The sequence below is a fragment of the Myxocyprinus asiaticus genome, chromosome 32 (genome assembly GCF_019703515.2).
Source record: "Myxocyprinus asiaticus isolate MX2 ecotype Aquarium Trade chromosome 32, UBuf_Myxa_2, whole genome shotgun sequence".
Taxonomy (NCBI): Eukaryota; Metazoa; Chordata; class Actinopteri; order Cypriniformes; family Catostomidae; genus Myxocyprinus; species Myxocyprinus asiaticus.
In genome coordinates, this window is record NC_059375.1 from 6,374,930 (window position 1) to 6,393,300 (window position 18,371).

The 18,371-nt window shown below is 39.0% G+C and overlaps 1 protein-coding gene across 9 annotated transcripts in view; it reads left to right on the plus strand.

Moving 5' to 3' along the window:
* The first annotated feature begins 2,519 nt into the window (after positions 1–2,519).
* Positions 2,520–18,371, plus strand: part of LOC127422924 (ataxin-7-like protein 3) — a 57,381-nt gene continuing 41,529 nt past the window's right edge. For all 9 annotated transcript variants that reach the window (XR_007894239.1, XM_051666782.1, XM_051666783.1 and 6 more), the window contains exons 1-2: positions 2,520–2,967; positions 3,650–3,770. Coding sequence is in view for 8 of the 9 variants with exons in the window: in XM_051666782.1 (XP_051522742.1) it covers positions 3,720–3,770 (51 nt within the window). In the remaining variant the exon portion in view is untranslated. The remainder of the gene's footprint in view (positions 2,968–3,649; positions 3,771–18,371) is intronic.

Here is an 18,371-nt window from a genome sequence, read left to right on the forward strand (position 1 = left end):
GTTTGGGGTTTAACCATAGGCTCGAGGCAACATTTAGATAAATATCTGAATTAAACACTCTGGACACTTTTGTCCATACTGAGTGCAAATGTGAAATAACGGGTTGTGATTTAACTTCCCTGGTTAGATTGACAGAAAGGCTTTGCAATGGCAAAATAGGGGCAAAAACTTCTTGTTCAATGCAGAACCAGGGAGGGGCCCTTTCAGGTGGAAGCGACCAATGAGCCAAATGTCTGAGACCGAACACATAATAATAAAACAAAATCTTGGGTAGGCCTAGCCCACCTTTGTCAATCGGCCAGTGCAGCTTACTAAAATGCACCTTATGCAATTTCAAGATTTTACATTGGTTCTATTGGACACCCTCTTGATTGTATAGGCTTGGTCTTAAAGACACACCCACCTGCTGGCGATGCCAATCAGAGGATGGAGACATAACCCATGTTTTTTGGGGGTGTGTTGAAATCCAGGAGTTTTGGTTGAAGGTTGAAGAGTCTGGTGTGCGATGTATTAGGCACTCGGGTATCATTTTGCCCCAGTCTCTGTATTTTGGGTGATGAGGCAGTCATTGACATTGAAAATAGACACTTAAAGAGTTGGGTTTTAACCAGTGTCATGATCGCAAGGCAGATCATTTTAAGGGGCTGGAGGTCGGCTGTAGCACCCTCTTTTCAGGAGTGGTGCTCGGAGATGGGAAGGGTGGCGGCCTTTGAGGAGGGGTCATTTAGAAGAATGGGGAAGTACAGCATGTTCGTGGAGAAATGGGGCAGGTATATTTTGGATGGGTGATTATTGTTATTATATTTGTTTATTTATTTCTTTTATTTATTTTTTTGTGCGTGTGTGTGTCTATATCATTTGCGACCACTGGGATGTTGTTGGGGCCAGGGTGGGTTTGGGGATTGGGAGGGGGAGGGGTAATAGTGGGGGTTAAGACTGATTCTGTGTATATATGTTTTGTTTTTCTGTGTTCATTTATGTGAATCAGTAAAAAATTGTTAATCTGAAAATTCTGTTTGTAACGATCTTACTGCGTGGCCATCATTATTGTATTAAATTTGATGTGCCCTGTGAAGGCATTATAAATGCCGTTCAGAGCGCATTGTTTTCTTGTCACAAAATCTGACATATAACAACTGTCGCGCACAGCAAATTATGAAAAAACCCCACATGAAATCCAATCTGACTGTTCAGACTGAGACGCATTAAGAAAAATCTGATTTTAATCAGATTCCAAACCACCTACGAATGTAATTTTCTGATTTAATGTGTTATTGTCCTGTTCAGACTACAAAAAATCTAAACAGATTTGAGTAACTGCATCCAAAAAATCTGATTTTTTTCTGCCTATGTGAACATCCAGAATTGAACAGTTTGTGTTGTTTTTGCCAAAAAACAAATAAATATATAAATAAATCACTGGGGGAGCATGCCCCTTCAGGAGAGCACTCCTTCTCATAATTATCTGTAATTAAAATTCGATTGTGGATAACAGTGGTACAGGAGAGACTGAACCACCTGACTGACACGAATGTCCCTGGAATGTGACATTGTAGAACCATGGATTTTAATGATATAATCAATTTCTCCTCTTCTAAATCTGGGAAAAAGACTATCTAATGGTAAGATCCCCTCTGCACTTCTTAAAGCAGCATATGTTTTAAGAACCCTGTTTGCAATTATTTAATTTCTGGGGTTATTTTAATTATGTTGTACTAAATGTGTCTGGAATGTTTACTATGTGTACTAAATACTGCTCTGTTGTGTGGTTGATGAGCACTGCTTGTGTGAAATGCAGTTTTGTGTAAAAAAAAATAAATAATAATAATTCTGTAGCAAAATTTATAGTGTGAGATAGGCTGACAAGATAGGACATGAGGGGGGCCCTTGGGATTGCTATAGCCTCAGGGCCCTGTGTGTTCTTAATCTGGGCCCGTGGTTAAGCAAAAGTATAATAATTCAGCACTGTTACTTTGGGCATTCTATAATTAAGATGACATCTTTTCAACTGTAATCGCACATATATACGATGCTATTATTGCTCCTGTACTGAAAATAATGATAGACAACACATACTCACTTTACATATGAAAACATGCCCAAAAGCGGCTGCTATCCAGTGATGTGAGTGCGGATTTTGACTGTAGGCTAGTTTAAACCCTATGGTTTATTATTATTTATTTATTATTTAGACCTCTCGTGCACCAAATAGCTTTCGGCGGGAAATATTCATTCATGTATTTTATTTACATTTAAGTACATATATATTATTATTTTTTATTATCATAATATTATTATTAAAACAGCAACAGTAAGACATTTTAAATAATATACAAAAGGTAATGTTTGAAAAAAAAAAAAAAAAAACTATTGCAAAAGGTATATTTATTTGCAACAAATTAACAATAATAAGCGATTCCTGTTGTTAGAAAAGCTGTGCTACGTCATCATGGTAATGTTTCAGGCGACTAAAGTGGGAGTGACGTATCTCTTTCATCATCAAGGCAGTTCCAAACGGCCATACATGAGACGGAAGTGCCATGCTCCCTCCAGAGTTCCCACTTCCAGAGCTCAGCCCTTCGGAGGGAGTAGGGCATAGGGATGCTCACTTCCGTTTGGAATTCGCCCATTGACACGTACCGTCAGACTTGGCTAAGCGATTCAGTCGTGAGTGATCCAGGATTGATTGCTGCTTATTGATTCGCCGGGTCTGAGTGAAGGGAAATGGCAGTCTGCAGACGGGAATAACATATTTAACTATGAATGTGGAACTTTGTTTTTGTATGCGCGGAAATACCGGAAAGGAAATGTATGTTTGAACCTTTTGGGTATGTTACCTTTTATTCGCAAACCACTAATGCGACAGAGAACCGGTCAGTTCCTATGCAATTTCAATATATTCATTTGATCAGATGAGCAGGCACAGTCAGTGCAGTGAACAGACAAACAATCTCCATCCCAGAGCTGGTGAGTGACAGTAATAAACATTTAATATAGATTAATTCTGGCGATCACGCCACAATCTAGCGTTTAATAGGTATGACTTCTTACTAGTCAAATCCATGTCAGTGCAAGCTATTGAATACAATGGACACAATCCTTAACTTTTGAACGTCTTTGTAACGGAGATTATGCAGCAATTCTGTTCAACAACAAACCTGGTCGTTTATCATCTTATGCCATTAAATGCATTAAAGCGTTTTAGTTTAACTGTATCCAAGCTACTGGATATAACTTGTTATTTCAGTCTAAAATGCTAATCAGAACGAGGCGGGCTGTTTGTAATTCGGCGATTAGCTAATTTTCGATTGACAAGGTTTTTCGATATCTTTAACCTTTTGTTAATAGGAAAACTGAAAATTCTCACGAAACCTTTTATATTTGTGATACTCGAATGATTGCAATAAATGGGTGTTATTAAATGTGATGCAATGTCACTGCGTATCATGCATGCATTATTCTTGCAGTTATTTTCATACCTCAGTTTTATTGGGGATATAAGCGATTATTCTCAATATTATAATGAAATGCAGATGTCAGTTACGAGGACTCGTGTTTTGTACGCCTTTACGAAAGCGTCTGTGATTATATTTTGCTGTCTTATGCCTGCCTGTGGCTCTATTTGTCTTCCTTTGGGTTGTTGTTGCAGTCTCTCCTCAGCCGATGAATGTTGCACTACAGCATGTAGAGGGCAGTGCATTGTCCTGGAGCTTTTGCAAATGAAAATGGAGGACGTGTCTCTGTCCAGTATGGACAAGAGTAAGATGGAGGTGAGTGGGTACAAATTTGTCTTTTACGTGTTGTTATATTCTGCATATTTGCATAGTTTTCCCAACAAACATGTTATGCTAGTATTTCAGCACTGCATCAAAAAGCTGTCTCATGGTCTACATTGTACTCTTATTTCATAATTTGTTTACCTATCTAATGTGTTCTTTGACAGCAAATTGAAAATGATCCATTATTTTGATGTGATTTGAGCAAACTAATTTAAAGGATGGTTCACCCAAAAATGAAAATTCTCTTATCACGTACTCACCCTCATGCCATCCAAGATGTATATGATTTTCTTTCTTCAGCAGAACACAAACAGAGATTTTTAGAAAAATATCTCAGCCTTACAGTGTCCTTACTATGCAACTGAATGGTGGCCAGACCTATGAAGCTCCAAAAATCACATAAAGGAAACATCAAAGTAATCCATATAACTCCAGTGGTTAAATCTATATCTTATCTAGCGATATGATAGATGTGGGTGAGGAAAAAAATCAATATAATTAATTCCGTTTTTACTCCTAAATCTCCCGGGCACGGCACGAGACCCATCTTCTTGGTGGTAGCTCGTGAAAGGAACAGTGGCACGCTCCTTCCCTCCATAGTGCTAGGTCTTCTCCTTGGGCAAGAGAGAACAACCCTTGAGCCCCCCTCATGAGGGTTGCAACTTTCTTGATTATACCTTTTGCAAACGCCTTCTCCATCTAGATGTGCTAATACCATCCTTCATCTCTGTAAGGATCCAGAGTAAAATAGATCCTCAGTACCCCAATGCTGTTCGCAAGGAGCAATAAAAAGGGGCGACTTGTTTGCCGTAAGTTGCAACCCGTGTCGGTGGAGGAAGAGATCCTGGTGCCTGAGAAATACGGTTTGCTGCGGCTGCCACTATTTCAGCACTGTACTTTGGCTCATACTTCACCTAGACGGGAGGTTGGAATGGCTCACTCCAGTCAATCGGCTGGTCAAGACATGCTCTGAGAGTTCTGTGATAGCTCAACAACTGCTAACTTTCCAGAATCCCCAGTAGGTGTTGGCTAAGGGTCAACTGAGTGGATAGAGCAGTTTACAATCTGCTCTACCTGCTCGAGTATATCATTCTTATAGCCCTGATGCATATTCTGCTGGAATTCCGCGGCGCTGTGCATCCCTTTTTTTTGGGCTCCAAGGTGGGTGGGGAATAAGAATGATGAAACAAAAAACTTAAAATATGGCTTCAAAACACTTCCAAAAAGCGTTTTTTAGACTTGGAAACGGACTGTATTTCAGAGAGTAAATGTTTACTCGTGCCAAATAGTGAAGAGTGGACAAGGTTTATAATCCTCAAAGCAGCATCGCCAGATTTGCCAATCACTAAACTTTCTCCATTTACTATACACAAGGGTATCAAAAGAATAGCAGGAACAGTGAAAGAATGGAAAAAGTTACAATCTGGACAAATTCTAGTGGAATGCTGTAAAAAGGCAAATGCAGAGAATTTACTATGAGCCACACTACTGCTGGAGTTCAAATAAAGGCATCAGGAGTGCAAAGAATTGGATGATGTAGATGAAGATAAAATTACCTGTGAGCTCAAACCCCAAGGAGTAGTAAATGTGAAAAGAATAATAATCAAAAGAGAGGACCAAGTTATCAAAATTGGTACATACATCCTCACTTTTAATAAGCCTCTTCCCCCAGAAAGAATTCAAATCGGATATCTCAGTGTCACAGTGGATTTATTCATGCCCAATCCATTACGATGTTTTAAATGTCAAAAATATGGACATGGGTCAAACAGTTGCAAAAATAAAAGCATCTGTTGCAAGTGTGGTGAAGAAGACCACAACATGGAGAGCTGTCAGAAATCACCAAAATGATGTAATTGTACAGTGGACCATTCGTCTGCATCAAAAGAATGTCCTACATGGATCAAGGAGAAGGAAATACAGAGAATCAGATGCACAAAGGAGATCAGCTACCCAGAGGCAAGGAAAATGGTAGATGCTGTCCCTTCTTTTACACTTAGTAAAACATATGCTTCTGTTGTCAATAAATCTGTGAAGACCACGGAATGCCAGACAGACTTCACCTGGATGCACAAAGATAAACCTCAAAATGTAAACAGCAATAAATCTCTCCCAAGGACCAAGAATACAGGAACCCAAAGTGAATCTACCTCAATCAATACTCAGTCTAATCAGAACTCAATAGAAAATCAAACTACAAATAGAAATACAAGAAGATTGAGTTGTTCGCAAGCAAAAGATGAAATAGCAAAGACAAAACAAACAAAAGATGTCGAAATGAAAGAAAGCGATAGTCGGAGTAGAAGTCCATCCTCAAAAGGAAAAATCAGGGGAAATATTCCTATTCTTCCTATGTGAGAATGGAAAATATTTTTATCCAATGGAACTGTCGTGGACTCGGCAAATTTTGCAGAGTTGCAACACCTAGCTACAATTCTCAGCCCCCTTGGTTTTTGTCTTCATGAGAAAAAAACTATCACCAGATTTTACCTTCTCTTTTAAAAATTGTACAATTTTAAATACTTTTGGTCCTACTAATAGACAGACTTCTGGTGGTACAGCCATTTTGATCAGAAACAATGTGATTCATAGTCACATCAATGTGAACATTAATTTACAGGTAACAGCAGTGCGTTTGACCCTGCAGAGAACTGTTACAATATGTTCCATATACATTCTTCCAAATCTTACTGTAACACACAAGGACCTGGATGGCCTAGTAGCCCAACTCCTTTCTCCATATATACTCATGGGAGACTTTAATAGTCACAACACTCTATGGGGAAATACCCATTGTGACACCAAGGGGAAGAGGATGGAAGAATTCCTAGACAATCATGCCTTATGTCTTCTAAATGATGGATCCAGAACTTACCTACACCCAGGCAATTGACCTAACAATTTGCGAACCAGAATTATTTTTAGACCTTTCATGGAAAGTATGGTAGGACCTATGTGGTAGTGACTACTTTCCATTAATACTAACCCTAAAAGGAAAAAAAGAAGCTCTAAGAATACCAAGATGGCAGTTTAAAAAAGTAAAATGGTATCATTTTCAAACGCTTTGCTATGAAAGGTTTAATGAAGTCTCTGAAGATGATCCAGGTGCTACTAAACAGTTCACCAGCACACTCATCTCCATAGCAAAGGAGACCATTCCAAAAACATAATCAAACGCAAAATGCAAACGGATGCCATGGTTTGATGATAAATGCAAGACAGACGTAAAAGAACTGAAGAAAGCGGAAAGATTATTCTTCAGAAGGCCAACAAATGAAAATCTTGTTAAGGTTAAAATAATTAGGGCACAAGCTCGAAGAATAATAAATGAAGCTAAAAGGAAAAGTTGGAGACAATTTGTATCTGGTCTGACATCAAGTACCTCAACAAGAAAGGTCTGGAATCTGATTCAAAGGATGAAGAGCAGGAATGATGGAGCTCAAATTCAGCACATCAAATATCAAGACTCTATTCTAACTTCAAAACAAGAGATTGCAAATACCCTAGCAGAACATTTTGAAAAGAACTCCTCCATTGACAATTGCCTTAATGCCTTCCAAGTTTTTCGAGCACAGGATGAAAAGAAAGGTATATATTTTTCATCTAATAATAAGGAACCCTATAATCAACTGTTCACAATGGAAGAATTGATACGAGCTTTAAACAGAGCACTTGATACGGCAGTTGGACCAGATGATATACACTTTCAGTTTAAAATTTTTTTTGCCTCGTATTATCCTGTCTCTACTTTTAAAACTTTTTAACTCTATTTGGATATCAGGGAATATTCCACTCTCTTGGAAAGAAGCGGTAATCATTCCAATCCCAAAAACAGGAAAAGATCGTAATGAACCCAACAATTACCGCCCAATAGCCCTGACAAGTTGCTTATGTAAAACCATGGAGAGAATGGTTAATGAACGACTAGTATGGATCCTGGAATCACAACATCTCATAAGTAAAGTTCAGTGTGGCTTCAGAAAAGGGAGAAGTACTGTAGATCACCTCATCAGCCTTGAAAGCTACATACGATATGCTTTGATCAGAAAAGAACATGCAGTGGCTGTCTTTTTTGACTTGGAGAAAGCTTATGACACCACTTGGAAGTTCGGTATTTTAAAGGATTTATATCAACTTAGTTTTAGAGGACACTTACCCATTTTTATTGCTAATTTTCTATCAAACAGACATTTTAAAGTCAGAGTAGGTAATACCCTATCTGACCCTCATAAACAAAAGCTAGGAGTACCACAAGGAAGCATTTTATCAGTTACCCTTTTTTAGTATAAAAATCAATGGCATTGCAAAAGCCATCGGGTCGGGTATCCATTGCAGTCTTTATGTTGATGACATCGTTATTTGCTACAGAAACAAATACATGAGTAACATAGATCAGAAAATCCAGCTGACAACAAAACGCAGTCCTGGTCAGTATCAAATGGTTTTAAGTTTTCAAAGACTAAAACTGTTTGTATACATTTTTGCCAGCTACGCGCTCTTCATCTTGACCCAGAGATATTCATGGATGGTGAATATATCAGAGTTGTTAAGGAAACCAAATTCCTTGGAGTAACTCTTGACAGTAAACTGAATTTTATCCCTCACATAAAGATTTTAAAAGATAAATGTCTTAAAGCCTTGAACATTTTAAAGGTTTTAGCTAAAACAAAATGGGGTGCAGAAAGTTATCTCTACAGAGCACTAATTTGATCACGCCTGGATTATGGAAGTATAGTGTATGAATCAGCCAGGAAATCATATATCTGACTCTTGGACATAGTACATTATCAAGGCATACGTCTGGCTTTAGGGGCCTTTAGGACATCGGCAATTCAAAGTTTGCATGTAGAAGCAAATTAACTTTCTCTGGAGAACAGACGCCTCAAACTAGCCCTACAGTTTACAACAAAGCTGATGACCAACAAAGAAAACCCAGCCTATCATCCTGTTTTCTCAACCCCTTCTTCAAGACTATACGAACAAAAACCAAGACATATCCGTCCTTTTGGACAACGGATCAAACCACATTTACAAAATCTCAAAGTAGATCTGAGCATACTGGAACAGACACACTTCAGTAAAATTCTCCCCTGGAACTTTAAAAAACCAAAAATAATCTTAGACTTAACAAGAAACAAAAAATCTGAAACCCACCCAAATGACTTTCAACAACAACTCCTTTTCATTAGAGAAATATTTCCATCACATATCCCTATACAGGTGCATCTCAATAAATTAGAATGTCGTGGAAAAGTTAATTTATTTCAGTAATTCAACTCAAATTGTGAAACTCGTGTATTAAATAAATTCAGTGCACACAGGCTGAAGTAGTTTAAGTCTTTGATTCTTTTAATTGTGATGATTTTGGCTCACATTTAACAAAAACCCACCAATTCACTATCTCAAAAAATTAGAATACATCAGAAGACCAATAAAAAAACATTTTTAGTGAATTGTTGGCCTTCTGGAAAGTATGTTCATTTACTGTATATGTACTCAATACTTGGTAGGGGCTCCTTTTGCTTTAATAACTGCCTCAATTCGGTGTGGCATGGAGGTGATCAGTTTGTGGCACTGCTGAGTTGGTATGGAAGCCCAGGTTTCTTTGACAGTGGCCTTCAGCTCATCTGCATTTTTTGGTCTCTTGTTTCTCATTTTCCTCTTGACAATACCCCATAGATTCTCTATGGGGTTCAGGTCTGGTGAGTTTGCTGGCCAGTCAAGCACACCAACACCATGGTCATTTAACCAACTTTTGGTGCTTTTGGCAGTGTGGGCAGGTGCCAAATCCTGCTGGAAAATGAAATCAGCATCTTTAAAAAGCTGGTCAGCAGAAGGAAGCATGAAGTGCTCCAAAATTTCTTGGTAAACGGGTGCAGTGACTTTGGTTTTCAAAAAACACAATGGACCAACACCAGCAGATGACATTGCACCCCAAATCATCACAGACTGTGGAAACTTAACACTGGACTTCAAGCAACTTGGGCTATGAGCTTCTCCACCCTTCCTCCAGACTCTAGGACCTTGGTTTCCAAATGAAATACAAAACTTGCTCTCATCTGAAAAGAGGACTTTGGACCACTGGGCAACAGTCCAGTTCTTCTTCTCCTTAGCCCAGGTAAGACGCCTCTGACGTTGTCTGTGGTTCAGGAGTGGAATACGACAACTGTAGCCAAATTCCTTGACATGTCTGTGTGTGGTGGCTCTTGATGCCTTGACCCCAGCCTCAGTCCATTCCTTGTGAAGTTCACCCAAATTCTTGAATCGATTTTGCTTGACAATCATAAGGCTGCGGTTCTCTCGGTTGGTTGTGCATCTTTTTCTTCCACACTTTTTCCTTCCACTCAACTTTCTGTTAGCATGCTTGGATACAGCACTCTGTGAACAGCCAGCTTCTTTGGCAATGAATGTTTGTGGCTTACCCTCCTTGTGAAGGGTGTCAATGATTGTCTTCTGGACAACTGTCAGATCAGCAGTCTTCCCCATGATTGTGTAGCCTAGTGAACCAAATTGAGAGACCATTTTGAAGGCTCAGGAAACCTTTGCAGGTGTTTTGAGTTGATTAGCTGATTGGCATGTCACCATATTCTAATTTTTTGAGATAGTGAATTGGTGGGTTTTTGTTAAATGTGAGCCAAAATCATCACAATTAAAAGAACCAAAGACTTAAACTACTTCAGTCTGTGTGCATTGAATTTATTTAATACACGAGTTTCACAATTTGAGTTGAATTACTGAAATAAATTAACTTTTCCACGACATTCTAATTTATTGAGATGCACCTGTATATACAGATGGATCAAAATCTGAGGATCATGTATCAAAAAAAAGGAATATCCATCCCCAATCACAGCTCATTTTTTACAGCAGAGGCAAACGCTATCATCTTGGCACTGCATAAAGACTATGCAACAGAGAAACTTTGTGATAATTTCAGATTCAAAATCATGTCTTCAAGCAATGTCATTTTTTAATTTTTTTTTAATTGATTCCTATATTAACACATAAAAGCAAGAACATATACAAAGAGAATCAATACTTAACCACGTCAGTTACTACAACCCCCCACCCCCCAACCCTACCCATAACAACATCCCAGTGGTCCCACATAATTATAGACACAAAAACATATATTAAAAAATAAAATATAATAAATCACACACATAACCTCTACATCTCTCTCTCCACTGTCCCTCCCCGAGAGCCCTCCAAAAATGCCAAATATTTGCCCAACTTTCCCATAAACAAGTCCAAATTACCCAATCCTCTAGACACCCCTTCTTCAAATGCTGCCACCCTCCCCATCTCTGTACACTACTCTGGAAATGATGGCTCTCCGTCAGACTTCCAACCCCTTAAAATGACTTGTCTGCCAATCATAACACTTGTTAAAACCCAATTTTTTATAAATTTGTCCCCCAAATTTATGTCCGCTCCGTCGCCCAAAATACAAAGTCTGGGGCAAAGCAGAACTTGAGTGCCCAAAACGTCAAACAAATAGCTCTGCACCTTCATCAAAAAATCTTGAATCTTAACACACCCCCAAAAGGCATGAGTTGTGTCTCCAACTTCTGATTGACAATGCCAGCAGTTGGGCGTGTCTTTAAGACCAAGCCTATATAATCTAGAGGGGGTCTAGTAAAATCTATGTAAAATCTTAAATTGCATAAGGCGAACCCTTGCATCTCTAGATACAGACTTGACATTTTTTATAATCCTAGTCCACACTTCTTCCTCCAATACCAAATTCAAATCTTTTTCCCATAATCTCTTGATAGAAGCTAAAGCTCCATCCCCCAGATTCCGTACCAGCAGGGAGTAATACACTGATTCCTCATGGCCTTTTCCAAGAACAGTAATCACCTCTCCCAAAGCATCTGCCGCTTTAGGGGTGTGTGTGCTACTCCCAAAAATAGTACAGCGCATGTGGCGCAGCTGTAATAATTAATTAATAATTTTCTTTATTCATCACACATTATACATTTGCACATATACAGTGAAATTCTTCTTTTTTCACATATCCCAGCTGGGGTCAGAGTGCAGGGTCAGCCATGATACAGCGCCCCTGGAGCAGATAGGGTCAAGGGCCTTGCTCAAGGGCCCAACAGTGGCATCTTGGCGGTGCTGGGGCTTGAACCCCTGACCTTCTGATCAGTAACCCAGAGCCTTAACCGCTGAGCTACCACTGCCTATACAGATGTAAATACCTGTAAATACCTATAAAACTGAGATCTGGGAATCCCAAAATGATGACCCAAATTTTCAAAAGATCTCAACACTCCACTCTCATACAGGTCGCTGAGTGTAACAACCCCTCTCACAATCCACTCTGACCAACAGAAAGGGGACTTATTGATACATAATTTTGGGTTCAGCCATATGCTCGAGGCAACATTTAAATAAATGTACGAATTAAATACTCTGGCCACTCTTGTCCAAATCATGTGCAAATGTGAAATAACGGGGTGTGACTTAACTTCACCAGTTAGTTTAATAGAAAGACTTTGCAATGCTGAAATAGGGGCAAGGACTTCCTGTTCAATAGAAAACCAGGAAGGGGCTCTCTCAGGTGGAAGCGACCAATGAGCCAAATGCCTGAGACCGAATGCATAATAATAAAACAAAATCTTGGGTAACCCTAACCCACCTTTGTCAGTCGGCCTATGTAATTTGTTGGAATGTAGTCTGGGATGTTTACCATTCCAAATGAAGGACTTCGCAATTCTATCAAATTGCTTAAAATATGAGAGGGGGACATCTATAGGGAGTGACTGTAGCATGTAGTTGAATTTTGGAATACAGTTCATTTTAATAACATTAATCTTCCCAATCATTGATAAATGTAATGAAGCCCATCTGTCCACATCACTTGAAAACTTTTTAATTAAAGGGTCAAAATTAGCTCGAACTAAATCAGACAAATTTGCTGGGAATAAAATACCCAAATACATAATGCCCTGTTTGGGCCACTGAAAGGCTGTTACTGGGCAGTATGCAGTCAGAGCTAAAGCTTCGGATTTAGACCAGTTGACTTTGTAACCAGAGAACTTAATAATTATGTGGAGGCAAGGCATAGATCTAGTGGGGTCAGAGACGAATAATAAAATATCATCTGCATAAAGCAGAAGCTTATGCACCACACCGCCTGCCACCACCCCTGGAAAATCATCCTCCTTTCTTATCGTGACTGCTAATGGTTCCAGGGCAAGACAGAACAATAATGGGGAAAGAGGGCAACCCTGCCGAGTGCTCCTATCCAGAGTAAAATAATCTGAAATTAATCAGTTTGTTTGTACCGCTGCTACAGGGTGTCTATAAAGTAACTTAATCCAACCAATGAATGTACTTCCGAACCCATACATTTCTAAAATCTTAAAGATAATCCCATTCTACCATATCAAACACCTTTTCGGCGTCAAGTGAAATGGCAGCGACCAGAGACTGATCATTTGCTACTGACCAAATAATATTAATGAAACTCCTAATGTTATAAGAAGAGCTGCGGCCCCGAATTAACCCCACCTGATCTATATGTATAAGAGATGTCATAATCTTACTTAAATGATTAGCCAAAATTTTGGACAAAATTTTTACATCTAGCTGGATCAGGGAAATTGGACGGTAACTTTTACACACACTTGGATCTTTGTCCTTTTTAAGAATCAGACTGATCCGGGCTTGTGTCATAGTTGGAGGAAGCTTTCCATTCTTTAATGATTCCGTATAAACTTCTAATAAATGTGGAGCCAGTTTTGTAGCATAAGATCTAAAAAATTCAGCAGAAAAACCATCTGGCCCCGGAGATTTGCCTGTAGGTAAGGTCTTAAATACCTCGTCAAGTTCCTCCAAGGTTATCTCAGAATCAAGTTCATGTTTTTGCTCAGTCGTCAGATTAGGAAGTTCTAATGGTTCCACAAAGTTTCTAATATCTTCATCAGTAGATGAAGACGTAGAACTATAAAGATCAAGATAGAACTCTTTAAAAGCATTATTAATATCAGTGGCCGAGGTAAAAATTTCACCACCAGCAGATTTCACTGAGGGAATGGTAGAAAAAGACTCTCTCTGCTTTATATATCTAGCCAAAAGCTTCCCTGCTTTGTCCCCCAGCTCAAAATATGACTGTCTTGCCCTGAATAACCAAAACTCCACTTTCTGCGACAAAATAGCATTATATCTTTTTTTTTCAATCGAGTCAATTCTCTGAGGCCATCAGACGACATTCTGCGCTTCAGCTCTGCCTCTGCACTTTTAATATTCCCTTCCAACTCCACAAGTTCTCGTGCTTTGGATTTTTGGGTGAATGAGGCATACTGTATGATCCGACCCCTAAGAACCGCCTTAAGTGCCTCCCAAGCCACGCCCACAGAAGATACTGAGGACCAGTTGGTCTCCATATAATCATTGATTTCGGTCTTTGACATTTGTTGGAAATCAGAAATTTGCAAAAGGGATACATTAAAGCACCAACTATATGATTTATTTTTCTCCGTATGTGGCAACATCTCTAAACTCACCAGGGTGTGATCTGAGACCAAGATATTTCCAATTGAGCAATCAACAACAGATGAAATGAGGGACTTATATATATATATATAAAACAAAAAATCTGTTCTAGAATAAATCTTATGGACTGATGAAAAAAAATTATAGTTTCTACCAGATGGGTTCAAAAGTCTCCAAATATCTGTAAGACACATCCTGTGAAGTGTCACTGTTGCTCTAGGGAGCTTACACACTTTTGCTTCACTATGATCAAGCACTGAGTCCATCAAAAGATTAAAGTCTCCTCTCAATATTATATCATGAGGGGTGAGCTTGCAGCATCCCTTCAAAATCTTTAAAAAAAACCCTGATCATCAGCGTTAGGCGCATAAATATTAGCCAAAATCAACCTTTGCCCCTGAACTTCTGCTAAAGCAATAACTCTTCCTAATTTATCTTTAATCTGTTTGAGAAATTTGAATTGTAGATGTTTATTTATCAGTATAATGACTCCCCTACTCTTACTTGAGCCAGCACTAAAGAAAACATGTCCACCCCATATCTTCCCAAATTTGTCAGCTTCCTGCGGGGAAAGATGTGTTTCTTGAAAAAACACTATCATATTTCACACGTTTAAGAAAAGAAATAACCTTCCTTCTTTTTATGGGGTGCCCCAACCCATTCATATTCCATGTGGAGAGAGACAACTTATTCATGTTAACATTTGACATATTGATATAATAAAAAAATAAAATTGTGTGTCAAAAAGAAGATTATACAGAGCACATTCCCCATTAATGCAACAATCAAACCCTGAACTTCCCCCCGAACAAAACAAACAGTAAAAAGAAAAACGTGCGCATTAACCCCTTGCACGACAGCTCTAAACTCAAAGAGTCCATGTACGCATACAAGAGCCCCCGCAACAAATTTGCCATCGGATTGCTCAAGTCCGGTGCTTCTATACAAATTTTGTGAGGCAAAATTACATAACAGAAAATACTTTGTAAAACAGACCCCAGCCAATAGGCAGAATAACAGAAAAAACATGTGGACTCATTCACAGAACCGTCTCGAAGGTGTGATCCTCCGCAAAACAAACTCCAGCTGATATAAAGCCGTTCAGTTTCCTCGGACAGACAAACAATTGTTCAGTGAGCTGGCTGTTATGAGTGCAGCAGATGACGTAATCATTCTACTGTTCCTTAAAAATACTCCACAAAAACAAACTCCAGCCAACAGGAGGCATAAGCACAAAAAACGAACAGATTTATCCACAACTGTTCCAAAGGAGTGTTATTCATCAGAACAAGCTCCAGCCGCTAGGCGGAGCCAGCATGAAAAACAAAACCGGCATCCCAGTTCCTCGGATGATCAAGAGCCAAACTAATTCGGTGGCCACACAAAAAACAAAAAAACACTATAACTTACTCAGCCCGTCAATTTTATAAAAGACGTCCTTTATGTGAGCATGTAGATATTTTGCGGTCATCCATAGTGTCCATTCTCGATCTGGCCGGGAACTTCAGTGTAAAAAACGAACTTCTGTCAATGCAAAAGTTTCTTGGAGTCATGCCACAAAACAAACTCCAGCCGCTAGGCGGAGCCAGCGCAAAAAGAAAAAAAATGGCACCCAGATTCCTCAGATAATAGATAATAGAAACCACGAGTAAGTCCACTAATATAAGAAACATCAAATGGCTTACTCCAATGTATTTATGAAGGAGAGTGCCTGTTTTGGACATGTAAATACTTTGCGACCATTCTTCGTTTCTATTCTCAATTTGGCCGGGAACATCAGTGCAAAAGTGATCTTCTGTTGGTGTAAGAGTTTCTTACATTCCTTGAACCGATTGTGTTTCTCTCTTGTCGAATTCGCAAAGTCTGGGAACAAGAAAACATTGTGATTCCTCCAAGAAAGCTTTCCTTTGCTCCTCGCCTGGCGCAACACGAGATCTTTATCGGATGATTTCAGAAATTTGGCCAGAATCGATCGGGGCCTGTCTCCCTCAGCAGTTCTGCGAGCCGGGACTCTGTGAGCTCGCTCAATTTCCAGTTTATGACCTGTTTTGTCGAGCAGACTCGGGAAGAGCTTGTCCAGGAATTTCACCATATCTCTGCCCTCTTCATGCTCATGAATTCCAACAATTCGTATGTTAATCCTTCGGCTCATATTTTCGAAATATTCCAGTTTTTCCTAAATTAATTCCAAATCTGTTTTGGATGCGGGCAGATTAGTGGATAATTCCCTTTCCGATGACTCAAGATAATCGATACGTCTTTCAACTTCAGTCACTCTTGTAAACAACTCAGATCATTTTGTTTCCATTGCCGTAATCGATCAACGTATTACAGCGAGATCCTCCCATTCAGCAACAACCTTCGTCAGCATTACCGAGATGTTGGACAGTTGACGCTGAATTTCTTCTCTCGACGTGCCGTCCAAATCGAGTCCCTGGTCCGCAGGCCCGTCAGAGGCCTCTGCTTAAACATGTAAGTGTCTTTTAATGTCTCCAGAGTCTGAGGATTTTGACTTCTTTGCCTTGTTTACCTCAAAGAGCAAATATGTAACTGGGTGTATCGAATCTCACCGGATTATGACATGAAAATAATTAAAAAACTAGCAAAGTTCGCAGAGCTTGTTTCTCACACGTCTGATTCTCGCATGGCGTCCGTCAAGCAGTGTCATCTTTAAAAAATTATCAACCAATGCTTGTAAAGGTTCTGTGCAAATTGCTGGATTTGGAGGCCCAACATTTCAATATCTGCTTCTGCTGGGTACCTGGACACTGTGGAATCACAGGAAATGAAGAAGCAGACATTGCTGCAAAAGAGGCTTTATCAGCGGATTTCAAAAAGTGTCCAATACCTCCCAATGACCTAAAACCCATAATAAATTCATATATTAACCCTCTGGGCGCCGGCGCATCCTGCTGGATTTTTTTCCACATAACAGCGGAAACAACTTAAAATACTACATTTTTGGGCATACAGATAAGTTTAAGACATCATTAGAAACTATAAAGGGTCTACTTTTATTTGTGTACACTCACAATAACAACAAAACCTTGTGCTTTTGTAAAATAAAGAAAATAAACGGGGTGCGCTTTCAGCCGTCTCTGTCTCCGCAAGCATCTTTCTGAAACGTCAAAAAAATGAAGTGAAACTCCGTGAATACTTATCACACAAACTTGAAACATATGTCTAAAGAAAGCTTAAAGTGTCTACTTTTAAATAAAACAATTCAAATTTAAAACAAATATTCTCCTGCAATGTAATCTGTATGAAACAAAGCGATGTACAGTTTCTCCTGGCTCAGCTCTTTATCCCTAATGAGATCACACCCACCAGCAGAGCGTGCTATTCATACGGTAATGTGCTGAGGCGATCAATTCAAATGGTAAACGCCCCCAACAGTGCCTTAAAAAACATCAAGTTCATCATCAGATTCATTCACTTTCCTGCGCGTTTGGAAGATGGCACGCTGCACAGGTGAGGAAGCTCTACAGATGGTCCTGGATAGTGACGAAGAGTTCACATTTTCCGCATAAGAAGAGCAGGACTCCGACGATGAATGTTTACATTTTGAATAGCGTCTTGATCCAGCCGAGGATACAATTTCGGATGAGTAAGTCTTTACTTACATTAGTTGACATGCTATTTTATATAAACATGTACATATTTTACTAGTTGGACTATTTCCAGACTTGCCAGCCAGGATTCAGAGTATTGAAATTTGAAATATGTCCTAATAGGCAAGTTTTAGTTACATTTAAATGTTGTTTCGCTAAAGCAGGTGTTTAAATTGTATGCTGTATGATATAAATATGATATGTAATATGAAATAAAAATAATATGAATGTTTAGATTATATAACTAGTGTTTATGCTTCCTCATTATCATCAACTAAGCTTGTGCTTTTAAATATCTGTTCAGGTGTAAATGTGTAAAATGTGCTGTAAATATGCCCATATTAGAAAATCAGCATATTAGAATGATTTCTGAAGGATCATGTGACACTGAAGACTGCAGTAATGTTGCTGAAAATTCAGCTTTGATCACAGGAATAAATTGCATTTGACAATATATTCAAATAGAAAAGTTATT